The 27,202-nt window shown below is 41.0% G+C and overlaps 3 protein-coding genes across 5 annotated transcripts; 1 reads left to right on the forward strand and 2 right to left on the reverse strand.

The window, feature by feature from the left end:
- Window positions 1-10: 10 nt before the first annotated feature.
- LOC148089100 (ectonucleoside triphosphate diphosphohydrolase 7-like) lies at window positions 11-7,898 on the reverse strand. 2 transcript variants are annotated; one of them, XM_087802992.1, is made up of 14 exons: window positions 7,747-7,898; window positions 7,014-7,077; window positions 6,192-6,377; window positions 5,146-5,351; window positions 4,922-5,072; window positions 4,711-4,814; window positions 4,511-4,570; window positions 4,304-4,452; window positions 3,871-4,037; window positions 3,609-3,810; window positions 3,412-3,531; window positions 3,123-3,208; window positions 1,986-2,147; window positions 11-1,809 (listed from the first exon to the last, which is right to left on the reverse strand). In XM_087802992.1, exons 2-14 carry the CDS (start codon window positions 7,019-7,021, stop codon window positions 1,596-1,598), a joined length of 1,815 nt encoding a protein of 604 aa, XP_087659118.1. In that variant the 5' UTR covers window positions 7,022-7,077; window positions 7,747-7,898; the 3' UTR covers window positions 11-1,595. The 2 variants fall into 2 exon arrangements, with proteins under 2 accessions (XP_087659118.1, XP_087659110.1); XM_087802984.1 differs by having other exon boundaries at window positions 4,304-4,455.
- Window positions 7,899-8,526: 628 nt separating this feature from the next.
- LOC148089101 (mitoferrin-2-like) lies at window positions 8,527-14,797 on the forward strand. Its single transcript, XM_087803005.1, has 4 exons — window positions 8,527-8,950; window positions 12,428-12,656; window positions 12,818-12,874; window positions 13,784-14,797. The coding sequence occupies exons 1-4, from the start codon at window positions 8,636-8,638 to the stop codon at window positions 14,335-14,337; spliced, it is 1,155 nt and encodes a 384-aa protein (XP_087659131.1). The 5' UTR covers window positions 8,527-8,635; the 3' UTR covers window positions 14,338-14,797.
- Window positions 14,798-21,967: 7,170 nt separating this feature from the next.
- On the reverse strand, window positions 21,968-26,514 carry LOC148089102 (homeobox protein Nkx-2.3-like). Of its 2 annotated transcripts, none has more exons than XM_087783174.1 (2): window positions 26,039-26,514; window positions 21,968-23,521 (listed from the first exon to the last, which is right to left on the reverse strand). In XM_087783174.1, the coding sequence occupies exons 1-2, from the start codon at window positions 26,388-26,390 to the stop codon at window positions 22,947-22,949; spliced, it is 927 nt and encodes a 308-aa protein (XP_087639300.1). In that variant the 5' UTR covers window positions 26,391-26,514; the 3' UTR covers window positions 21,968-22,946. The 2 variants fall into 2 exon arrangements, with proteins under 2 accessions (XP_087639300.1, XP_087639292.1); XM_087783166.1 differs by having other exon boundaries at window positions 21,968-23,524.
- Between the last annotated feature and the right edge of the window lie 688 nt (window positions 26,515-27,202).

The following is a 27,202-nucleotide window of genomic DNA, read 5'->3' on the forward strand; positions in this document are numbered from 1 at the left end:
GACAAAAAACTGACAAACAAATGTTTTTAATTTTTAAATTCACATCACATTTGGATCATTGCACTTTGCTCCAACACAGATTTGGTCCCGTCCAACAGAAGGTGAGAAACTGCCGATTTATGTACTTTACGCAAGCAGGACTCTCTAGTGTAGTTTGCTGCTCTTCACTCACACCTTGAGGTCACATTTATGACTTGTCTTCCTTGGCGTCGAGATCACTGGCCATAATACAACATACAAAGTAAAAACTATTCAACCACTGACAGATGTAAAATAATCTTTTGGATTTTGACACAGCAGCTAGCATGTTGCTAGGCAACAGCTGCCATCATAAATAATATGCAATTATTTAAAAGTCAAATTAAAAACATAGCATTAAATCAACATCGGTTTCATTCAAACTTTCCCCTATAGCTCTACGCTGCATCCCACATGGTGCCAAGAACGTGGTGACGTTCATACACGAGTGACCATTTTTGACACTTCCGCGTTTTTCGTATCTATGTATTTATTTGGTCAGCTAGCTCGATTCTGTCCAACAACCAATCAGGGCTGACACGTTTCAGAAAATGACCTGAGTCAGGTTTCGAATGTCAAGACAAAAGTCAAAGTTTTGGGGAAAACAAGACAAACAAGAAATGATAAACAATGCAGTAGGTGTAGCAGAGTCAGGAGAACGTAAGAAGGGGACAAGTGGGTTGTGGCTTCTTCCCAGGAAAACAAAACCATCCAATTAATAATTGTAGATAAAGGTAAATTGCTAATGTATTGCTAAACATAATCAATAGTATGTAATAGTTATTTGTGACCAGGGTCACAAAGTTCTTTAACAATCTAAAGCAATACACAGTTAAAAATACATACAAATTAAAAACCTCTAAAAGGCCAAAACAGTCCCAGAAGATCAGGAAAAAGCCTGCAAAAATAAAAAGGTCTCAAGATGTTTATTGAAGGAGTCAGTAGATGATGCTCTTAATTTGAAATCTGGAAGTTAATTTCCACCTTTTGAATGGCGTTTGGGAAATATACTGTAAAGTTCAGTGACAGCTCTGATGCTGTGATGAAAGACCTGTCTTTTGTTGCTTCTGATTGGTTGATATTGTGTGGTGTCTTCCTTGAATGGCTAGATTCACGCAGAAAGGACCAACGTTTATTATCATGAGAAAATAAAGAGTATTAAATGGGTAAAGCGTGAGAAATGTCAAGTTTGGTGTGAGAATGGGTCAAATTGCTTGACCTTGACTTGGAAGCCCTGAACATAAACATCCAAGGTCCCAGTCCTGTATACAACTTAACAGATGAGTGTGGAAAGGTCCTGCTGCCTTCATTTGTCTTCTGTAGACCACATCTCAGCTTGGTCACGTGACCTCTTCTCTGGTGCTCAGAGTAAAATATTCATCCAGACGTTGCTGCAGGCTCTTTTGAGACGCTGTTCTCTAGGAAACTAAAATTAGCACCAAAGCGTTTGATCCAGTGACGCTTCCTGAGTTTTAGTTTTGAGGCGATCCGCTTCGGTTTCTTTTCTCTTTCTTCGTGCTGTGATGTTGAAAGAGATACCGGGAGCTCTCTCGGGGCAAGAGGGACTGTGAAAAGTCTCAGGGCAGCAAGGACTCTCCCTCCTCGACCCACAGCAGGTTCAGGACCTCGGTCTGACGCTGCTCCCTCTGGTGGATCCGGCGCAGGCGCAGGATGTAGAGCAGGATGGCGAATAGAACCACCAGGATGCAGAGAGAGAAGAGGTGGTTGTAGACAAAAGACAGACGCAGCCAGCTGGGGTGACTCTGACGCAGCGCCTCCTGCTGGAGATCCCTGAATAGAGACATGTTCTTGATGATCCTCACAATTTTTTCTATTCTCTTCTTTATGTAATATAACTGAAATATAACATTGAGTGATTTAAAAAAAAATATATATATATATTTTTACATTAAAAAAAAAAAATTCGATTCCATGCTAGGTGTAATATGGAAAGTAGTGTTGCCTACCTGAGCGGCAGGAAGCGGGTCTTGAACAGGATCGCCCCCAGAGTCCACTGCACCTCCTTGTCGTACACCAGCTGGGCGGTTCTCAGGCTCTGGTAGTTGTCAGGAAAGCGAAAGCCCGAGTGGAGAACCTCAAACATCCAGGCGGACTTGAAGCACTGGTACCTGAGGAAAGACCAGCAAGAGGTCAGTGGGGAGTCAATTGAACGTAGCACACTATCAAAAACCTGGGGCCTCATGTACTAACGAGTCATAGGCTCAAAAAAAGCGGACATACTTTTCCACATCAAAGTCCGTATGTATCAATAAGGAAAAGAGTGTTAAAAAGGTCGGACTTCCCGACACGTTTTATCAAACTGAAGCTGCAGAATAAAACTAGATAAAGCCGGTTTTCCCTCATGTGATCACATAATGATCGGAGATAGGAGAGTGAGCTCCTTAAAAAACACTTTCATAAATACACCGTCACATGATTTGTTCATTTGTAAACAAAACGCTTTTATTTTATAAAGAATCACACTTGTGCTGCGCCACACATTCATGTGAAGCTTAGACGATCAGAGCATCTCCATCATCATCTTCATTACTCAGTGCTTTAAGTTACTGATTTACAGTTTTATTCTTGTTAAACTCCACTTTAAGATGTTTCAAATAAGCTGTAGTAGGAAATAAGTTGTCTGTAAATTAAGTATTTGCGTTTATAACCCTGTATGTAAAATACAAACATTTACACCACTAATTTAAATTAAAGTATGTGGTCCATGTTAGGAAATGTTTAAATGAATGAATATAAACTGTAAATCCAGTTATTCGTTGATTGGGATGAACAATTGAAAAGTGTTTGTATTTCGTTGCACGTGCAGATTAATGCATGTGATTATTTTTGTACGAGCCACATTTTCTGGATTTGAGTGTTTGACCGTTTTTTTGGAAAAAATCAACAAATTTCTTTTAGAGGTAAGATACTCTCACAGTTTTTGTAGTAAAGAAAATCGTTTAACTATAGTCACGACTTAAATAACATTTTTTTTAAAGAAATGTCTTCATGTGAGAGTTTCTTTGGAAAAAAAAATGCTTTCTCTAGTTTAAGAGAACTCCCTCCAGTGACCCTGGCTATCCTGGACACCACAGAAGACTTACTTGAGTCGTCCGACGTCAGCCTGCTGAGAGAACAGCTTGTTGTCCAGTCGCAGCTTGAGCGTCGACCACTGGGTGGCGCAGTAGTCCTGAAAGCAAATGTAAGTAAGTAAGTAATTTGTATTTATATAGCGCTTTTCTAGACCAGGGTCTCAAAGCGCTTAAACAAAGCTAATATATATATATATACTAAAAAGATCAAGATAACACCGAGAAAAACACACGTGTCCCAGAAAATCAAGGAAAAGCCTGCTAGTGACCGACGGTTCTGCGAGTGTGTGCAGTCGGTTACCGTGGCGGCGCGGGCGTACTTGGTGCTGTTGTACCGACCGCCCATCCTCAACACGTCCTCCGTGCAGTAGTAGAACTCTGAGAAGCCGTAGAACTCGCTGTTGCTGAAGTTGATGGGGGCCTGTGAGGAAATTCATCAATGCTCACGAAAATTCTGGCTACACTTCTTCTTCCATTTAAATTGTGCTCTAGGTCCACCTGGTAGACTCCCCCTGGTGACATGGTCCCGTTGTGGAGCCCGAGGAAGGGTCGGACCGCCTGCTGGCACCGAGCCCAGTCTCCCGCTCCTCTCAGGTACAAGGTCCGGTTGGTTCTGACGATGGAGTCTGACAGGCCGGCGGGCAGGCAGGGGTCGAGGTAGGGTTTGTCTTCCCTCAGACCGGTCTGTGCGGTGAGGAAGCTGCAACAGTGGCAGTGTCACACAATGGCACTGGCCTTCAAGCTCCTAAAGCTAACCCACCGGTTCTTTGCCAGCGTGCTGTTGAGCAACTGGTCCTCGTACCGCTGCCGCGCCATGTTTCCCCCGAAGCCCAGGAAGGTGGTGACATAGACCCGGTACACATGCTGAGTGTGCTCGACGTCACAGCCCAGGTTGAACTCGGCGAGGAGACTTTTGCCTGCTTCCTCCTGGAACGACAGGACGAGTCAGTAAAACCCAAATTACACAAACTGTGCTTGCATTGCAGCCACGATCTTCCACCGGACGATGGCGGACCATGGAAACTAGTATATGGTGAGGGGCCACGTTACTACTGATCGTGAACTGAGACAGTTTTCATGACATACCATGTACATTGGTGGTTGTGTTTTAACAGTAACGTTTTAGCTTTTTGATAATGCTGATTAGAAAGGCTTCACATTTGCTACTCAAACTTTCTTGGCGTCAAACTCACCTCCTGTGTGGATCTGAAGTTAATGGCGTTGGGAACCTCGTAAGCGATCTGTAGCGAGGCTCCACCCATGTCCATGATCCCGACCGTGCGCCGTCGGCTGATTGGTTGCTGTGTCTGGGAGCTCGTCGTCACTTCCACGGTGGCGGCGTCTTCTAGAAGGACAGTTTTAGAACCTGCAGAAAGTCAAGTCGTTGCGTTGGCACTCACCCTCGTCGGCGTGATCGAACCGACCCAACACAAAGTTGATGCCGATCCAGGCGTACACACCTGAGCGAAGAACACAAAAGATGAATTATTCATCTTGAAACAAGTATTGCACGTTTTATGCGGGTCTCTTTCGATTTCACACTGTGCGTTGTTAACTGTGTGTCGACCACGTGGAGATTGTGGAACACAACAACTCTGACCTTCCTGCTTCCCTGAGATGACCTCTGCGTGCGAGCGGGAGAACAGGAAATCAAATTCCACAGGTACGTCTGTAACCAGATCCTCCAGGATCGCGGACTGCTGGCTGAACACACAAAACAACTTATGCATTTCCCAACTTAACTCTTCCACCAAACTTGACCATATATAGATGTAATTAAGTCTTCTGTGATACTTTGAATAATCTCTCACCTGTCGGGGAGCAGTCGCATGCCGGCGGTGCACAGGATATAGAGTGGTGTCTCCTTGTGCTTCTGCTGAGGAACGTGAGAAGCGGCGAAGCTCAACAGAGGGTGGAGGTAGTCGCTGGCAGAGGAGGGAGTCTGAGCCAGGGTGGAGATCCCTGACACACACACATTTGATGACGATGACGACACAGAGGTTTAGCGTTTCAGTCGAGCCACACTCTGTCTCACCAGGCTTAATCTTCTTCACCACTGGTTTGAGGTTGTGGTCCCTCATCTGTCGGATGTCCAGCAGGGTGTGCGGGTTACCATTGTGGGGGGGCCAGTAGTAGACAAAGACCCTTGAACCGCTGCTGCCACAGTCCACCACGATCCCATAGTTGAGAGCCACGTTGAGAATGTCGGTGGCCTCCATGGATTCCACGCTGGACAGGAACCTGGAAGGTAGCAGAGAGACCTGATATCCCAGTTCTGGATCCAGAACCACTCGTCTTCTAAAAAGTGTTCTTGAGAGTCAGAAGCTGTAGGTAGTTGGTGTCATCTATGCTTTGGACTAGGGTCACAACCCCAAGTGGATCAGTAGAGTTAGATTATGGTTTTTAAATTTTTGTTGGCAACTTTTGAATTAGTTATTTACGTCTTTTTATATTTTTTTATATCAGGGGTCTCCAAACTGGTCTTCAAGGACCGGGGTGGTGCCGGTTTTTGGTCCAGCCAATCAAGAGCACCCCATCAACCCATACAGGGAGTCTTCAGAGTGTAGTCAGTTCATTGTCAGTCTGGTGTTGCTTGTTTCACCTGAAACCTCATTGGTTAAACTGCACATGCTTGATCGGTTGGAAAAAAAAGCTGCACCACCCCAGCCCTTTGAGGACCGGTTTGGAGACCCCTGGTTTATACGTTTGTATGTATTTATTTGATTGCATTCATGTATTTGTTTTGATTGTTTTAACATGTATTTATGGATGTTTGTTTGGAGGACAAAATAATTTCTCCTTCGGGGAACAATAAACAATCTATCTATTTACAGATACAGCAAACATATTTAAAAAAATAAGAAAAGAAAAATATCACTAAAATTAGGTTGAAAATAAGTAATAAATTCAAAGCCTTAGACACTAAATTTGATCCATAGATTTGGACTGCCTTTATATTTTTCAAGAAGATGAAAAGAGACCTCCCATTCTCCAAACTTCCACGTTCACATGTGGCTCTATAGACTCAAAATCCCGCTCAGAGTTTGTCATGTGATGCAAGGATGCTGCAGGGACACCCACTTGTTGATATGTGCCCCGGGCCTCCTCTGGGGGCCCCATATTCTCCTCTGGTAGGTTCCCAGCAGCAGCAGGGCAGAGGTGAGGAAGAGGAGCAGCAGCAGAAGTAGCCTCTGACGTGGAGCACAGCCCAGAGACTGCAGGGACACACTGCAGTACCAGGAGGCCGGCAGGCAGGACACGCTGATCCTGCAGGAGAGAAGAAGGACACACATGTCACATGTTCATGTAATCTGATGGAAGATAGTGACCTTTCTTTTTAATTAGGCAGAGGTTCATGCACCTTCACATATGTTCTACTACCCCTCATGTCGACTCAGGGTTGAGTATATTTGCAGAGAAACCTGTTCCTTTTTAAAAGTTATAGAAAATATAGTAAAAAAATATATATAAAAAATGTGTCTTCACTTTAATGTAGCAACTGCAGCTCAGATGTTTATCACATGGGCTAAAAAACAAACAAACAAACAGAAATAGACTTATTTAAGTTTTTCCAGAATAATTCCTTATTCGAGGCTTCAATACAAGAGGGACGTTACAGACGAGCAGTATATTTGGATGTTTTTAAGTGTCTTTTTGGTCGAAGATGAAGACGAAGACAACTGAAATCCAGTTGCTACATCAAGGCTTTTGGCTTAAAAACAAAACAAAACGAATACTCTTAAAATAAACCCAACTCTTAATCGACATGAGGGTGAGTAGAAAATGAGCGACTATTTGGTGAACTATCATTTTAAATACTTGAATTGTAATCTTTTTGTTTGTGTGTATTGACCTTGTGCTCGTGATAATTAAAGGTATTATATTAAAAAGCTTGGGCTTTACCTTGCCATCAGTCCGTGTTAGTAGTCGTCACCTCATGATGATGTCGTCTCTGTCTTTCCGCTGTCTAATCAGGAATGGGAAAAAAACAAGAAGCTTTTATCAGTCTGTCCTCGTGGCAACAAACACAGCTGTCTGAGTTCCCTCATGTGAGCCTAAAGAAAGGAATTAAGTGTAATAAGAAGAAGCAGTAACTTAAGAAGTTATTTACGTAAACATATTTACCCTTCAGCGTTTGTACATTTTTACTGTTTAGCAGCGAGTTCTTTTTTACTTATTCGTTTTACTTCAAATGTGCAGAGGTAATAATGCCACAAAACAATGACAACCCCAAAGACAATAGTAGTCTGGGGTAAAGAATTAAATCAACCAATCAGAATCTGAATTTAAATCACATGATAATAATAATAATAATAATCATCGTAGTTCTTCAACTTATGCCTTTTAAATCGATTCTTGACATTCCAATCCCACAAAAGCTCAATGAAACGTAACTTTGACCTATGCTGTTCCAGTAATAATACAATAAATACAATCGATGGGCCAATGTTGACATGTTCCAATCTAACCACAGCTTATCTTACTGTTATATAACGATGATAAGTATAATATTTGACGTTAGCTTCAGTTCATGGACAGAGTGAGTTGTAAGGCTGTGGCCATAAAACAATGAAAACAGCAAAACGAGTTCAAAGACCACTCCTCGAAATACCGTTATCGTTCGATATTAACTCACCAAAATCAGCTTCTACACCAAAAACCCAAAAACTCCAAATGTTTTGGTTGCCCGGCCGATAAACTAACGTATTGGTGAACTACATCTCATTAGGATTTGTAAAGAAAGAAGAGAGAAAAGAAGATGCACAAATCCAGCCATCTTCCGCTCAGCGTGACGTCATTACGTCGACGAGTACGTGGCTGTGGTGCGTTTGAAGAAGTTAGGAATTATCAGAAGAGAGTCAGACAATTAGACTATTGGGTAAATCCGAATTACAAATAAGAATTTAAAACAACATTAAAAACGTACAAAAAACAATGTACCCGTCTTTTTCTATGTTTCGCCATGTTTTAAAAAAAATAATTAAATCAAAGTTTTCTTCTAATTATTACGATATGTTTATGTTTCCGGTAAAAACAAACATGTAATTATTCTCTCACTTTGTGAAACTTTTATTCCACTTCCGTTTTAAAAACTGGCAAACATGGTGGGAGCAACATTTTTTTTAACAATTATTCTAGTTTCTGTTTATTTTAACAGAATGTAAAGTTTATGAAGGAAAACGTCATCCGTACAAACTTCCGGTCTGAAACGCTTCCCGAAAGTTCCCACGTGACTATGGAATGTTACGCAATGAAAAACTCCCAGAGTAGCTCCACCTACTTTTGTCCTTCCTCTCATAACTAGTTTACACTCGACCGACCAATCAGAACTCGGAAAGCGTGATTGACGGATAAATTAGCGAACCGGTGTCGTCTATTCTACGGCCACCTCACCGGGCCATCCCGGTGTCATTCCCGGTGCCCGCCAAGACAGCCTGGCATCCGAGCGTCACCTGCCGGCGTGGTCACCGCCGCAGCCCTCCAGCAGAGCCGGTCCACAAGGACAAGTTTGTCCGCTCAACCCAATGGACGCGGACGGGTTTGTGTCCCGACGAGTTTCGTTGGAAACCCCGGGTGTCGACGGGGGTGTGTCGGCCGGGGCAGACATCCGATGGCTGGGCGGCAGGCTGATGAGTTCCACGGGAGGACTCGTGGACTCTCTGGCTGGGAAACCAGACTTCACGGCGACCGTGCACCGAGCGAGCCCGGGGCCCTCCGTGGAGGCGGAGGTGGACTACGAGGGTCTGCCTCAGGGAGCCTCCACCAGGACTCACATGCTGGCCGGAGCCGTGGCTGGGATCATGGAACATTGCCTCATGTACCCCATCGACTGTGTCAAGGTATGTCTGCGGACCCCGACATTTGTCAGGCCGAGTCTGTCGCTCTTGAACGGGGTCACTCGGCTGGACTCGGGCCCGGGGAATGTCGTTAGCTTCGCGCGGCTACATGCTAGCTGAGGTAACCTTGAGGTCACTTGACTCACACATTAAATATAAAATACGAAACCTCTTGTTATTACGCGTAAATATATTTCAATAGCAAAGCAAAGTAGAGGTAACTTGAGGGGTACGGTTTACAAATCACGTTTTATTTCTCTGCTCGTGATGTTTTGTTGCTACTATAACTGTTGAGCAAAAAAAGGTTAAGTTAATGTGAAACATCTGAACCATGAGCGGTTTGTTACCTGGGCGTGAGAAAGATCTTCGTCTTTGATATGATCAGAATTGGAAACTTTGATGGCAGATTTGTAAACACAACACAGTATTTTTGTGATGGCGTTACATAATAAAAGATACCATTAAAGGGAATGTAAATAAATAGTTAACAACCTTTAAAAATTAAAATGCATACATATATACATTATAAGAAAGGGTCCGTCACTCGGGGCTTTAACTGAATAAACAATTGATAATCGCATTTTTAACCAGATTTATTGTGTTTAAAAATGTATCTTTGATTAGTTGAAACTAAATCACATAAACCTTCAGTGGCCACATCTTGTATTGTTTTATTATTTCTGTGTGCATGAACTTAACTCAAATCTCATAATGGTAATGAAAACGAATTAAAACATATTTTCAGTTTTCACCAGCACCAAACTACCCTCGTAATGAACTTTCTAAAATTGGAACATGACCACATGAAATTCTTTTGTGTACATTTCCATTATTTGTACCTTTCTTGACTATCGTAAACCACAAGTATTGACACGGAGTATCAAATGTTCTAATCAAATTCCTGGACACGTATCCATGACTTGAAGTATAGCCTTGGCTCAGATACTGTTGGCCATACAGAATCTACAATGGTCCTTTCAGATAATGTTTCAACCAGCTGGGACCGGACCATGAGCAGTCAGAGGGACAAGGTTCACATTACTTCTTTAAATGGTATTAATGAAATGGGAAAGGATATTTATTTCTCTTCAAACACATGTACTGGTAACTCTTCAGTTATGGTTAATTGTTAACTCGGGTGGGTCATCGGTCACCAGGTCAGACCGCCAGAGGAGTGTCTGTGGTTGTTAACCACATTATAAATCCAAGTTGTCTTGCATAACTTTGTAATCTACCTTGTTTTTTCTTCACCTCCACTGCAGTACTTTTTTTTTTTTTACATCTCCATTTATTTGCTGTAAAGGCCAGAAAAAAGTGTTGTTTCTTTAAAAGAAACACTGTATCGTTGTTCCTACAGTATTGCAATATTGTATCGTGGTACGTATTGTATTGACAGATTCTTGCCAGTACACAGCCCTATTGTGTAGTGTGCAAATTTTGACTAAAGGAACACGCACGTTGAAAATAACCTGCATAAAGACACAAATATGAATGTGTGGAAATATTCACCAAAATGAACACTGAACACAAAGCTATGAATAAACACCAGTGTATTGGATCAGGACAGACACACAAACATGACTACACAGACATTGTAAATAAATTGTAATCTTCCTGATGGTTTTCTCGTCAGGTGGAAGGAGGAAGGGGAAGTGAGTTTTAGCAGCCTGTGTTTCCTGGTGACCACGAGAGTTCTTAGTCGCTGAGCTGTAGCATGAAGTCATTGCCTGGCAGGCTGGACTCAAGTCATGTAAACCAGAGTCTTCCATAAAGGTTTTAACATTCCCTGGCACGTCAAATCGTTCATCTCAAATATTTACTCAGCAAATGCTCAGCGAGGTCAATCTCAGTACAGAGGGAAAATTGTTGCACTTTTTTTTTTGCTGACTCACTGACATGGCCACACCGACCAGTCACCATGACTATTGTTTCTATTATTTTATAATTATTTAAACGGCTCCAAAATGTCATGGATCAGCAACGTGTGGCTGGAGAGATGCTATACTTTATTCAAATATCATATAAAAAACATATATTTAACCATGTAAACCACACACGAGTCACAACTAAATACATAATAATTTGTTGGTTATTTTGTGATGATGGTCAATCAAAACTCATTTAAATAATACTTAAAAAGGTCAACAGAAGAAAATTGTTTCTTGATCATTAATGACTGTGTAGAGAATGCTCTCTTTAATGAAACTGAAATGCAAGACGCAATCTTTGGTTTTATGTGGTTTATAGTGAATGTGAAATGATTGTCGTCATTGTTGCGTTTATGTACGGTCAGTGGGGCTTTATAATTGATCATGACCGGTGGATATCCGTGGAAAAACTATGTGATCCAGGTTCGTCGATCAATCCTTTTCATCACTGATCACAAAGCGATCAATGGTGGCTCAAGACTGCGGCGACAAACAAAAAAACATGTCTGCTGTGTGGAAGTTTCATTAGAGTAATGTGAAGTTCCTGCAACACATGCAATTAAAAAAAAATACCTTGAGGAGGAAGTTTTCTTAAAGTCTTCAACACAACATCTTAAATTTTCATTTTAACAATATATAATGAGTTTTCAGTTGGACGCACTGAAACAGCCACATCGCATGACGCAGGAAAAGATCTGTGACTGAAAACCAGTGATTCTCAGAAAGTATATTTTGGTTTCAAGGTCTTTAAGAGCACATTGATGTTTCTCCCTTTCTCTTTCTCTTTCCCTTTCTCTCTCCCTCTCTCTTTCTCCCTTTCTCTCTCTCTCGCTCTTTCCTTTTCTCTCTCTCTCTCTTTCTCTTCCTTTCACTTTCTCTCTCGTAGATATATATATATATATATATATATATATATATGGTGAGAGTACAGGCCAAAAGTTTCAACATGCCTCTTTACTTTGCTGATTGGTTCTTTTCATAAAATGAATTATAGGACTGTATCAACCCGTCTTCTGCACAACTAATGGTCCCGACACCATTGTTGAGGCAACGAAATTCCACTAGGTAACCTTGAAAAGAGACACTTGTGAAGTAAAAGCCGTTTCAGGTGACTAAAAATAAAAAAAATAAACTTACATTAACAATAAACAATGAAGTGCTTTAACAGTCTCAAACAACTTGGAGCCACATTCAAATCCATTATATCCTAGTGTTTAATTCTTTAACTTTAAACTCTGTTTTAAAATGAGTTCAACCACACAACCATAATATATAGATGTATATATATTAAAAGAAGGGTATCTTGGAAAACTCTTGTACTCATCGGTGTATGCCTATTTGCACAAAATGTTCCTTTAATTGAAATATATAACGACATGACGGTGGGGTTTTTCCCAGGGGGAAGTGCTTGGAGGAAATGGGCACATAAACCTGTTATAAATACTTTTTTCAAAATGGTTCCTTTACCATTCCCTACCCCATACTTTACCAAATTAAAAATGCATTTGAGAGTAATGGAGTTGTCGGTCATGATCGTGTCTTTGTCCTCCAGACCAGGATGCAGAGTCTTCAGCCTGATCCTGGCGCTCGCTACAGGAACGTGATGGATGCGCTGCGGCAGATCATTCAGACAGAAGGAATATGGCGGCCAATCAGAGGTGTGAACGTGTTGGCGATCGGTGCTGGACCGGCTCATGCGCTCTACTTTGCCTGCTACGAAAAGATCAAGTTCTCGCTCAGCGACGCCATCCACCCCGGAGCCAACAGCCACTTTGCAAATGGTTTGGTAGCTTTTAATTTTCTTTATGTGTTAATTTTTTGATTGCCGCCCCATCCTGCTGCGGCTGGGATTGAGGCTCATAAGCAAATGAATCGCAGTTAACTTTTGTCTTCCACAAGCAGCCACACGTCGCCGCTAACTGGTCTTTTGTCGCTTCTGCAGGAGTCGCCGGCTGCATGGCCACAGTGCTGCACGACGCCATGATGAACCCGGCCGAAGGTAGAGCCACGTCATCAACACTGTGTTTACGTATACTAACTTTATTGTAGGATGTACAGATTTACAATTTGCTTTTACTTCATTTAAGTGACATGCAAGATCAAAATGTCATTTCTAACTTAAAGGGCACCTAAAGTGAAAACCCACCTCTCCTGACTTATTCACATGTTGTACATGTTGATGTCGTCCTCTTCAAAATGCAGTAGTTCATTCATCATGATGTTGCTCCGTTTTGAAGATATTACTAAATAAAGTTCTCTCCCGTCTGAACTCTCACCAAATGAGATCACAGATATACATTCTGATGTCACTCTGGTGAAATGTCCTCCCCAAGAAGCCCTAAATCAGTGAAGTACCTACATGTTAATCATGAAACAAAATAAATATTTATGTAAACATGGTCAGTTAGTTACTAACTAGAGTTACTTCTGCCTTTAGGTGTTTTTGTAATGAGTACATTAAGCAGCAAACCTTATTTTTATTATTTGACTTAATGTACAAAACGCGAGTTTCAAGGGTGAGTTTGAAATTAACGTGAGTCCCTAATGCAACTTCGCATTGGACGAGACTTCAGGCAAAACAGCGCATTTTAATTGGGCGGGGCCTAAGCGTCTTTTCTATTGTAAATATCTTTATTAAATGAGAGTTTTGTGCAGAAAGAAACATACTGATTATTATAATAGAGGTCCTAGAACAATTTAAGAAACACTTAAAACAGCAAATTGAGTGCCATTTAAAAGTTTTTTTCAAATTGCAGTTAACGGAAATGTCCACAATGTGGCGCCAAACACCACGTGTGTAACTACCACCTCCGCTAATAGACTAGGTTTTCCAAAGTTATCAAGTTCTGCCAGAGTTGGAAGACTGCAACTGTGTTTATAGTTAATCCTCTGGTCCTCTTTTTTACAGTTGTGAAGCAGAGGATGCAGATGTTCAACTCTCCATACCGCGGCGTGCTTGACTGCATGAGCTCCATGATGCGACGAGAGGGCAGCGGCGCCTTTTACCGGAGCTACACGACACAGCTGACCATGAACGTGCCCTTCCAGGCGCTGCACTTCATGACGTACGAGTACCTGCAGGAGATGCTCAACCCCCACAGACACTACAACCCTTCCTCCCATGTGGTTTCGGGGGCACTGGCCGGAGCGCTCGCAGCCGCCGTCACAACTCCGCTGGATGTCTGCAAGACTCTCCTGAACACGCAGGAGGCTCAGGCCATCCATGTGATCCAAGCCGACTCCATGGCGACAGCTGCCGCCCCGGTTGCTCGCCACATCTCTGGCCTGGGTGAGGCCTTCAGGACTGTTTACAGGATGGGCGGCATGCCAGCCTTCTTCAAGGGTGTCCAGGCACGCGTCATCTACCAGATGCCCTCCACCGCCATCAGCTGGTCGGTGTACGAGTTCTTCAAGTACCTCATCACCAAGAGGCAGCACGAGCGACGGCTGAGGGGAGACTAGACCCTGACCGCGTGCTCTCTGGGATGAATCTAGACAGTCTAACTCAAGTTGTTGTCGGAGAAAATGCGAATGTTTGACTAATGAAAACACAGAACATCGTCGAGGTCCTTCAATTTAGAAGACCATCATCTCTACCTGGTCGTTCACGGACGTGTTGGACTGGCTCCCAGTTCTGATATCGGTATCAAAATACTTGAAACTACGGCTCTCTGTCAGCGCACAACTACATTTTATATTTAATGCTAAAACGTTCAGACTCCTGTACTCTTATGCCTTCGGCCGCTTGTTCGCACATGTATGAACAGATTTAGTTTTTCACCATATTGTGTATATAAAACGTGAAGTCAAAGTGACTGAAGAGAGCTAAGAAGAAAAAACTTTATGAATTGTAAATAAACTTGCTGTGGCAGCTCCTCGCAGAAGCAGGGTCTTCTCTTGGTGCTGGTCATCAAGTCCTGACTAAACCCAGACTGGTCCTGGTCTTCTTTCATCTCACTAACCAAGGTCAACATCAGACTTGTGCTTATGAACCTCCAATGACAGGACGAAGACTGGAGGATGAGTTCTTCAGTCGTGAACAAGGAAAACAAACCATAGAACCTCAAATATTAGTTGATCGTTTCAGCTCTTTCGTCATCTAAATTTAAAGTTTCTTTATATTGATGATTTTGTGAGTAGTGTTTTGAGTAGTTTTCAGCTTAAAATGTCACTTGAATGTGTAAAGGATTTATCATTAAAAATATATTTATTTCTCTATATTATTATTTAAATTCTTAAATAAAACATTAATAGTAAATGCAAATTATAATTTAGTGGTTTCTCTGAATTGACATATTTGCTAAACTGAACTTTTATCATGAATTGTTCTGTGTTTCAACTTAATCCTTGAGTGAGGAATTCTGAAACAAGTTGACCCTAATATCAAAACGTGAACTAAAAATTGAAGAAAGCAAAATACAAGATGAACTCTGCGGTGAGGATCTTTATTTGAGGAGTTGATATCATGACAACCATTTGGATCGAATGACGTCACACAGTTGAGGTCATGTGACCCGAGTCTGTTTATGTGTCTTGGACCTCCAGCTGGAGATAATGATTTTAGCTTGGAGAAATTTATGTGTGTTATTACAAACCCTGACGTTTGTGGATGAGTCTACGTCGCTCCCTGTAAACCAGGAATCTTCCCAGAAACCCACTGGTTCTGACCCAGAACGCCACAGGGAGGATTGATGAACGCACATCTCTGAGTAAATATTTGGATTTCTGCAGCTGATGGAGGAGATGGAGGTTTTGTGGTCGCTGCCTCTTCCCTGCTGCACACTTGTCCTCGCTGATGTTCTCCAGCCGCCCGAGGACTCTCGCTAATGATCAGTTACTGCACATGTCATCAGTCCATCACAAATAGTCGCAGATCTCTCAACATTAATTTAGATTAAAGAATGAGAAATTGATTGATTCATACTACGATCATTCCATTTTAAAATAAAATCTGTTTCATTAGAAATCTCCCCCACGATTCCAATTAAATTCAGTGCAATGTTTGACTATAGCTATACCCATTCTTCCTAATAAAATTAATAAATAATCATGCTTATAAGTTACTATCCACATTTTTTTTTATTGTAAAATTCAAGGTTTACAATTATTTTGGTTAAAATGTATCATGAAGTTAAAAGTTCCATTCATTTTCAGAATCAGAGTCTATTATTGCCAGTGCTGTAAACACAACATAGATGTTTTTGTGCCGTCAGTACAGTTAAAAGAATTAAGTAAAATAACACACAAATTTCTATTGGAATTTGTCTCTAGGTAAATATAGAATAGTTTTCATCATAATGGCAAATGTTATATATCCATATTTATAACTTAACATGTATTATCTCAACTTTTGGCATTTTTATTTATTAATGTGTGTATCTTTATTAATGTATGAAACATTTATTTATCTGTTTCATGGACATGCAGTGGAGTAGGTTGCTGGTCCACATCTGCAGGCTTCAGGAAATCTATGTCCTTTTCTGTTGAGTTTGTAGCTCCTGCCTTGAGTGGGTTTACTCCGGACAGTGAAGTTTCCTCAAACAGTGTTAATATTATAGAGATTTCAAGCTCTCACCCAATCACTTGCAAAAGGCTTACAATAACATAGAAATAAACAAAACTACAAACAGATGAGGAAAAACAACGACAAAATTATCATCATTGCACACAAGAAATCACAGAACACAACAACAAATGATGACAAAAACAGTCGACAACACTCAAACGTTCACCAAGTTGTTCATTTTTAAAACATTTCTGTCGTCAGTTGTCTCTGGCCTCGGTGTCTGCCAGCCGAAGAGTGTCCTAGAGGAGCCCGGCCTGTCCGGGCCTGCCGGGTTTGGGATCGGTGTGGAAGTGGCTCGCCCTTAAAGTGGGCGGAGCCTCTGTTCTGATGAATCCTACTACTGGCACAAGAACCCTCACCTGAATGGCTGATATAAAAAACGAAATTCCTCTTTACTGCATGAAGTACTTGGAAAAAAACTATTAAATACTATTGTTTCATCTATATCACTACATTTTATAGTACAGCTACAAATACTACAAAAATAACAAAACAACACTCCAATGCTTTTACTTATGAAGTAGTCTGCAATGAAAAGAGTCATTTAGCACCATTTCCCTCCAAATTAAACTTACTCAGAGTCCCAAATCATGCTGAACTTAAGATAACACTGTCAATACTTTAAACATCAGAAATACTGTCTAACTTTCTCAATACAGTTCATTCACTCACTGAAGAACCATAACCTCTGATGTTTTTAGATAATTATATTCACTAAGTACTGTTCCCAACAATCGGGCTCCCTGGACGGCAGGTTCCTCGTCGATGATGAGTATGAAAGACTTTCTACTCTCCTCTTAGTCCTACTTTGACTTCTAAGACTCTTCTCAACCACTTCAGATGGACCGACGAGAACCAGTATCTACTTCCACCAGGTCCTCTGATACTAGTATATCCACTTCTACAACAATAGCGACAGGACTTTTTATTATTCTATTCTTCTGCCTACGTCTGATTACAACAATGGATGTGAGTGACTGAGTGTGTGTGTGTGTGTGTGTATGTGTGTGTGTGTACCTGCAGACGCCGGTCAGTCTGCTGGTGTTTGTTAACGTCACCTGAGGGGTCCGGCTCTTATCTGCTGTTTACTCCTCGTCAGTTGTCCATTAGCAAAGAAGCAGAATCGGACGACCTTTGACCTCTTTGGGCCCAAGACAGGATCCGAGCTTGCGACCGATCTCAATCTGGCGAGGAGATCACGGCCTGATCCCTGCCGGCTCCGCGAGGACTTCTCAAGAGGTCCTGAAGACACTGGTTCCGACTGCAGTTTTAATCCTCTAATTGTCTTTCTAACTCGCTCTTAACTCAAACTAGGTTCCGGAGAACTTTCCTACTTTTGATCCAGTTCCAGGTTTGACTTCACAAAAACTATATTCGGATCTAAGAATGAATCCCGTGACTCTTAATGAAAGATCTACTCGGCACAACCAGGGCTGGACAGCTGTGCTGTGTCTCAAATCGCATACTTCTCTTAGTATACTAGAAGTTAGTATGCATCAGGATAGTGTACGTACTAACCAGTACGCAAATTCTCCACAGATAGCATGTCTCAAATCAAACACTGCTGCTACGCACTAACCGGAATTGAGGTGACAGCTTCTTCTTCTACTACTATTTAATGATGTTTCAACCAACTATTTGAACGCTATCGCCGACACATGCTGGCAGCACGTTTTGCAAGTTTGAAAGAAGAAATAAAGAAAAAATATGAGAATCTAAATATTTGCGAGATATTTAGGCTGGTATCCGCACCGAAGACTTGTCATCCTCCTACTGCTGCTGAAAATGCACCTGTAAGTACAGGTGCTGGTCAAATTATTAGAATATCATGAAAAAGTTGATTTATTTCATTAATTCCATTTAGAAAGTCAAACCTGTAGAATGTATACATTCATTCCAAACAGACTGATACATTTCAAGTGTTTTTTGCCAAAAAGAAGATGATTATAGCTGACAACCAATGAAAACCCTAAATTCAACATCTCAGAAAATTAGAATATGGTGAAAAGGTCAGATATTGAAGACACCTGGTACCACACTCTAATTTGCTAACTAACTCAAAACACCTGGAAAAGCCTTTAAATGGTCTCTCGTTTTGATTCTGTATGACACACAATCATGGGGAAGACTGCTGACTTGACAACTGTCCAAAAGAAGACCATTGATACTTTAAAGAAGGAGGGCAAGACACAAAAGGTCATTGCCAAAGAGATTGGATGTTCCCAGAGCTCTGTGTCCAAGCACATTAATAGAGAGGCGAAGGGAAGAAAAAGATGTGGTAGAAAAGAGTGTACAAGCAAGAGGGATAAACGCGCCCTGGAGAGGATTGTCAAACAAAACCGATTCAAAAATGTGGGGGAGATCCACAAAGAGTGGACTGTAGCTGGAGTCAGTGCTTCAAGAAGCACCACGCACCGACGTATGCAAGATATGGGCTTCAGCTGTCGCATTCCTCGTGTAAAGCCACTCTTGAATAAGAGACAACGTCAAAAGCGTCTCAAGACAAAAAGGACTGGACTGCTGCTGAGTGGTCCAAAGTTATGTTTTCAGATGAAAGTAAATTTTGTATCTCCTTTGGAAATCAAGGTCCCACAGTCTGGAGGAAGACAGGAGAGGCACAGAATCCACGTTGCCTGAAGTCCAGTGTAAAATTTCCACAGTCAGTAATGGTCTGGGGTGCCATGTCATCTGCTGGTGTTGGTCCACTGTGTTTCCTGAGGTCCAGGGTCAATGCAGCAGTCTACCAGGAAGTTTTAGAACACTTTATGCTGCCTGCCGCGGACCAACTTTATGGAGGTGAAGATTTCATTTTCCAACATGACTTGGCACCTGCCAAATCATAGTGCCAAATCTACCAGTACCTGGTTTAAGGACCATGGTATCCCTGTTCTTGATTGGCCTGCAAACTCACCTGAACTTAACCTCATAGAAAACCTATGGGGTATTGTGAAGCGGAAGATGCGAGATGCCAGACCCAACAATGCTGAAGAGCTGAAGGCCACTATTAAAAGCAACCTGGGCTCTCATAACACCTGAGGAGTGCAACAGACTGGTCGACTCCATGCCACGCCGTATTGCTGCAGCAATTCAGGCAAAAGGAGCTGCAACTAAGTATTGATTGCCGTACATGCTGAAACTTTCCATGTTCATACTTTTCAGTTGGCCCAATTTCTAAAAAATCATTTTTTGTACTAGTCGTAACTAATATTCTAATTTTCTGAGATACTGAATTTGGGATTTTCAGTAATTGTCAGTACTAATCATCCAAATTAAAATAAATAAACATTTCAAATATATCACTCTGTGTGTAATGAATTGATATAATATGTAAGTTTCACGTTCTGAATATAATTACTGAAATAAATCAACTTTTTCATGATAATCTAATAATTTGACCAGCACCTGTATATGCATATATATATGACGTAACTTCTGTTTACAACGTCACTAAGATGGCGGCCGTTTAGGGTAGATAGTGTACATCGAACCATACTCAGTTTTGTGGGCGTTTTAGTACGCCAATTTAGTGTGCATGGCGCACTTAATTTCGCATACTAAATATTGAGACGCACTTACACACTAAAAATACTAACTTTGAGTACGCTAGTATGCGATTTGAGACACAGCACTGTTGAGCTGAGCACTGCTGGAGTAACTTAGAGTGATGCGACTTCTAGAAACGGTCCTGATCGCAATCTATGTTTTACCCAAGATTTTACACGAGGAAAACCTGTTTTGATTTGAACACTAAGATTTTCACGGGACACTGGGGCCTTGGTTTTAATGATGTAACAATGGCTTCACTCCTCTTCCAGCCGGATGTAATCATGCTTCCGGCATTGATGACGGACAGTGACAAACCTTGATGCTTGACCAATAACAGCCTAGTGGGTGTGGTTATTGTAGATTTTAGCTTGGGAAGAACCAAGCACCAAGAACCAGCAAAGAGCTCTACGAGAGAGGGATTGATCTCAATCTTTCATATTTTATTAGAATTAGCGTATAATCTCAGTTCGGACACATGTGTTGTGTCTGACACTGCAGAAGCTGGAGGAACACTTGAGACAGAATTAAAACTTTCCCTGGAAACAGACCTGACATAGGATCACGGGAAAGATTTGGATGCCACAAACTCAATGTTTCAATGGTGGACGAGGTGGGAGCTCCAGTTCAGAGGTACTTTCTCTGTTTTGAACTACCTGCAGCTTCACATCGTTAGACGTAAAAGGCCTCCTTATTATCACGGCTCCCCCCTTGATACTCCCTCGTTCCTTTCTATGGTAAAATGGTGAAACTTGTAGCAATAAAACCTCCTTCATTCACACAAATACCCCCCGTTGAGGGCAACGGCCGCCTGCCGCTCGGCTGAAGTCCACAAATGAAAATCTGCAGCAGGAACAAAAGCGCAGAACATTTTCTCTCCCCGTTCACAGAAGCCGGACCTCTATTGGGAATATTAGGACGTCAATCTCCCGGCTCCTGCTCGGCTTTGTCTTTGCCGAGTGGCCGCTTCTGACCACCACACACCTTTTGTCCCCGAGTCCAATACGAAGCATTGTTCCAGGTCTGCAGCGCTCCCTTCAGGGGCTCTAATCACCTCCTTTAAGGACCACAAATGGTGAATAACTTCCTTCTTTCACGTCGTATGGTTCCGAGACAAAAGCCTGTGGGCGGCTGAGTCGCCTTAGGAAGTCCTGGAACGCAACCTCATCCAACCAACCGACCAGGTTCTCTACATTAACACTTTTTTTTAAAAATACATACATTATACTTTGGTTATGGCACTTGTTGAAACCAGACAACCATTAACATTAAAAAGTCAAATCTTTAGCAATTTTCTTTTGAATTAGTTATTATTAATTTTGTTCCCTTTAAAACATTTGATTAAACTTTTATTTTTTTTATAAATACAGATTTAACAAAAAAACCATATTGCTCAACTTAATTTATAAATGTAGATTCAAAATCTTTATTTCCATTTAATAACCATAATTCCTAGTTTCAAACACACAATGTGACATTTCACCAGATTAAATAGTTGCATATATATATGTTTTTTACAAATATACATTAAAACTAATTATTTATTAAATTAAAGTGCAATGCTTTAGGTTTTCTTTTAACATGAAATACAAATCACAAAAGTATTTATTTAATTTCTTCTTTACTCATCATTTTCTTTAGTAAATATTTCTTTATAATGTGGCCATGAATTAACTCTAGAATGTGAACCAATTTATAATCGAGGCTTCAACCAACGTACTATAACCACAGTTATGTTGCGACTAATAATGAATGAAAACAAGTTCAAAACGACTTCACACATCTGAACCAATCAGAATAAAATGTTTCCTTTTATTACAATCAATGAAATGAACACATTCTTTCTTGATTGAAACATATGGTCAAACTGAAACTCATTGACCAGAGAGCAGTCTGGATCTGGATAAATAACTCCATGTTTCATTCTGCTAACATCTCTTGCAGGGCTTATGTTTCAGTTTACTACCAGAGACCAGATTTTTTTTTTTTTGGATGTTGTACTGATGTTTGTCCTGAGGTGGATCCAAGTGTTTCCTAAGTCATCAGAAGTTTCAGAGGCAAAGAGTGGAAATAACACTGACTGTTCTAGTTAGAAGTGTTCAAGTCTTTGAGCTGATGCTAACCGTTAGCTTTTCTGAATTTTTACTCTTTGCGATAGATTTACATTTCCACAATCAAGGTTTGTGAATATGTTTTATTCTTTTTCGATACAAAGTGTTAGCTTATGTGATATAAGTTGGCCTCTTTTTCCTCCATGGCTGACTATTATTAAGATGTTAAAGTTTCAACGTCATAGAAATTCTGCAACTTCTTTGCCATTAGGTCCTGTAGTCGCTCCTCCATATTTTTATTCAGTCAGGTTTCTTTTCTTTTCAGCATTTTGTACTTTTTTACATTATGTAATATGGTCCCAATAATTATTATTTTTAACAGACTTTAATATCAAGATAACAATGAGCTCAACTACTGAAACTCGCTCGACTTCTATTAACACTCGAAAATGTACAAATGGCTTTAAGTTAAATTAACACTTGAGGGAGCACTGGTGTTACATTAGCACCCACTGGTGCATATATTTACACATAATAATCAAAACTGATGAGGACAAGTTGAGTGCAGGACCCATTTATTTTAGTAACGTTGTTTGTGCTAATGCTAACGGTTAACAAACAACCTATTTTTAAAATCCTGTCTCTTCAATTTTATTTTAATTTACCGTGATGAAGGGGTGATGATGTATGGACAAATAATCCCACCTTTTGTTCGTTTAATAATCCACAATGATGAATATTATTGAAAAATTAAAAGTTCCAGGATGCTAATGCTATGATGGTAGCTTACGGTTCCTCCAGCAGAAGAAGAAAAATGTTTATTTCTACCGTTTTATTTGTTACTAGACCCCTCCTGTTTCTTCACACCAAATATAAAACTCTATTTAATGATGCCAAAAGTTGTACAGATGCTACCAGGCCCGGATCCCTTGCAGGGACCCCTGACACGAATTCGTCCCCTGATGCGTCTGCGCGGGAGCGGAACCTCCGAGCCCGCCAACGTTGATGAAGGTGGATCCGGGGCCCTGCAGGCTTCCGTAGCTGTAGCTACTGTTGTACCCGGGGCTGTTGTAACTGTAGCTCGGGTAGCTGTTGTACGAGTACGGGTTGGTTCCGTACGCAGCGGCGGTGTAGCCTTGAGTCCCGCCGAGACACGGCTTCCCGTCCCGGACCAGCACCGGCACCGCGACGCGTCGGGGCGGCGGGGGCTGGTGCTGCTGGCTGGCCGCCTCCAGACTCTTGTCCTGCCGCTGGCGTTTGCACTTGTAGCGCCGGTTCTGGAACCAGATCTTCACCTGGTTGGAGGTGAGCTTGAGGGCGGTGGCCAGGTGCTCCCGCTCCGGGGCGGACAGGTACCTCTGCTGCTTGAAGCGCCGCTCCAGCTCGAACACCTGCGCCTGCGAGAAGAGGACTCGAGGTCTCCGGCGGCTGCGCTGCTTCTGGGCCGGTTTGTCCGCCTCGTCCCGGGACACCAGGCCGCACATGTCTGCTGGGGGGAGAGTGTGACGTCACGAGTTAACCACCATCATCACGAACTCGCTTCAGTTAGTTATACTTTATTACTCTAGGTTTTACTGTGCACATTTAAAGTTAAATAAACTCGCCGTTCAACGAGCCACCATTGAAGTGGTCATACATCTTCTTACATACTTTAGACCAGAATTTCATTTCTTAATGTTGAATAGATGTATGCTGGTTTTTGGTTCTTTTTTTCTGTTGCTTATTTTGTGTTTTGTCATTTTCCATTCGTTAATCCTGTATAGCCACCACAAAAACCCAGTGTTTAAAACACGTTTCCGACTTTGAAAGACCGTATAATTGAAAGAAAGGTTTCATTGATCACGTGATCACTTCGATTATTTGAAGTCAACATTAAATTGACGGTCAAGCAGTGAAACATGTTCTAGATTAAATATCAACATTTACCTGTTTATACGTCGAAACGGTCACAAAAACAATGTGATTTAAAAACTAAATCGATGCAAAATAGTATTAATCATTACGAATCATATTTAAATGAGTCATATGTACACACACACACACACACACACACACACACACACACACACACCATTCTGTCAGTTTTTCTCTCCCAAACTGCTCATTAAATCACAACAATAATAATAAAACACGTTACCAACGCTATTGTGTGGCCCCGGATTAAAATCATTCAAAATATATTTTTGATAAACTAATCACGTGACTTTAATTCAGAAGTTCATCACAGTTATTTTCATGTCATTTGTTCTTTATTGTGTCTCGGTTAACATGTCTGAGCGACACTCGCTCAATCAAACTATTTCAAAACCAGCAAAGAACTAACAAGTGTCGACTGGTTGTGATGTGTGTGTGTGTGTGTGTTTGTGTGTTCGGGCCTATGCGCGCGCGTTGGTGTGTGTGTCTGTATCGGGCCTCTTGAACTAATTACTTGTTCGGACTAAAACCTGCATCTGATCCACTAGAATGTGTTTGACGCTTTTTTTTTTATTTGATCCCGCTTGATTTGGACCAGAACCAGAAAACTGTGAAGCGTTGGCTGAGACGTATTACAACAGACGCGTGTTCCTCGTCAACGTCGAACGAACGTCAAATAATGATTTAGCGACTTGACTAATCTCTTTTCTGACGCTGATTCCACGAGACCTCGCGGATGGATTTAAATATAGGTCACAACAATAATACAGAAAAACCTTAAAAAACACCAATACGTGCGTAAAACAACTTGTATTCAGTATCCCATCAACTTACACTTGTTTCTGTATATCTTTAGATCTCTTAGATCGAGTCATAAACAAAAAAAGCAAACACTCGATGAAATATGTTGTTTTGGTTTTATGATAGATACCAAAAAGTTATATCACTAGTAAAAAGATCGATTTTACCCAAGGTTTTTGGTCAAATTTTCGGTGCCTAACTTAGTTGCGGTTATAAAGGTATTGGGTTGTGGCGTTTTGAATTTTACATTTTAATATTATTTTATCATTTGAAGAGCTATCAGCATTTATTGGTATTCTTCTGAACAATGAACCCCACTCAAATAAATAAATGATATTTTCCTAATTTCAAGTCATTTTATTATAATAGTCACCGAGACTCGAGCGAAGTTTTACATTTAATTATACATTCATATATTGTATTAACCCTTTCTTATTTACTTTTCATCTTATTGTATTTAAGATTAAGTTCGTTAAAGTACAAATAAGTATTAAAATAAATGTTCAGATTTTATCTCGCATGTATTTAAAATCGTCGTGTTTGGTGACAACATCAATAAAGTTACGTTTGAAGTGAGTAGCTTGAACTTTTTTCCCCCAGCATTCATTAAAACAAAACGTATAGTCTTTTGTCAACAAATTGTTTTGTGCGTAACATAAAACAATTGTTAAATTATTTCAATTTGTCACGTGGGCCAGCAACAACAACTGTATCTGATATTATAACTTTAGATTTTACACTGAACGGTTATAATACAAATCAATTCAAAGGTCTTTTCTTTTTTTCTTTTTTTTTTACGTAAAATCACTTGTGTTCTGTTAAGAAAGCAACGGCTGTTTGATGCAAATAAGAAAACTAATTATAATACTTTCAGTGTTTGTATTTATGTCGTCAATTACATTGTCGTTGAATTATCGATTCAATATCGCCCCGGCTTCTTTTATATGTGGAAATTCAAAATTCAAAATAAAGGCCGTTTCGTGTCTTAATATAAGCTTAAATTAAAATGTTGATTTACCAACAAAAAACCCTCTTAGTTAGCTGCAACAAACACGAGCAATGTTGAATCATTTGTTCGTTGATGTTGTCAAAACAAATCAAATAAAGTAAATTTTACTTTATTTTGCATTGAAGTATATTTAAAACCCCACCTTGTCCATTCAAAATCAATTTTGGGTGGTTTTAGGACCGAAAGAAATCTAAAAAAAAAAATCATCTTTTGTTCTGTTTATCTTGTTGTATCGAGTATGATGGTTTATTCTGTTGCGGTATCTTTGTCTGCACTCACTGTTTTCCGACTCCTCCAACTCCGCAGCCTCAAGCTTTGTCCCCTGGAGCCCGGGATGTGCGTACATGTCTGGGGACAGACTGGTCTCGGTTCGGTCCTCCTCCCGGACCGCCAGCGCACTCAGGTACGCCAAGTTCTCCTCCCCGTCCGAGAAATTGTCCCGGGCCAGCATGCAAGAAGGTGGGTTCTGGTAGTGGTGGGGGTGTCCAGCCAGGTGACTCCTCTGCAGGTCCAGGTGAGCGGACTGCTCCAGCTTCAGAATGTCCTTGACCGAGAAGGGCGTGGAGGTCAGCGGGCTCTGCAGCATCATGTCGCCCAGCTCCGGACCGTCGAGAAAAACTCCCAGTGACATGCAAGCTTCCTCTGCTGCTCCTCACGCTCACTCCCGGGGTGTCTCTCTCTTGGCGAGGAGCGAGTGTTTCGGAAAACTTTTGGAATTCCACATCGCTGTGAAGAAAAGCAGGAAGACTATTCCGTGATTGTCCGAAACTGGAATGTGAAGCTGTGAGAGCGCAGTTTGGAAGGAGCGCCGTCTCCCCGTGACGTCAGAGGGATGTGTGTGTGTGCGTGTGTGTCGCTGAAAGCCTTGAGAGTAGGAGTGGTGTTTCCATTTCTTTTTTTGTCAACAATACCAACTGGGATTTGGACCCACACCCTCCAGTGTGCAGCTCCTTGTGTCTTGTGTCTTGACGCATTTATTAAAGTAATGATCTAAATATATTGATCAAACTGACTGTAATAATTAATCAGCTTGAAAACTCTCTCTCACACACACACACACAAATCCTTTTTTCAGTCGTTGTTGTAAAATGTACAACAAAATGTAACACACATTTAATATGCAATCATATTTTCGTCAGCTTCACCATTGTCAGACATGGCGATGAGGTATATATATATATACATACATGATTTATACATATGATTTATTCGTTTCGTTTATTTCATTAATATTTTCAATATTTTAATGTTGCAGATTTTCATGAACGATTACATTCTTTTAAAAGTTATTTTGATTAAAAGAGTCAAAACATTGATATTGCTGTTTTTTTTCCTAATATACGATACCACAGTCGAAGACACAACTACAGTTATTACAATAATAAATCAGCATTTTAGTGAGAAGAGAGTTAGAAAAAGTGTTTTTAAGTTTTCCCGTATAGT

Source organism: Callionymus lyra, chromosome 1 (assembly GCF_982586985.1).
Source record: "Callionymus lyra chromosome 1, fCalLyr1.hap1.1, whole genome shotgun sequence".
Taxonomy (NCBI): Eukaryota; Metazoa; Chordata; class Actinopteri; order Syngnathiformes; family Callionymidae; genus Callionymus; species Callionymus lyra.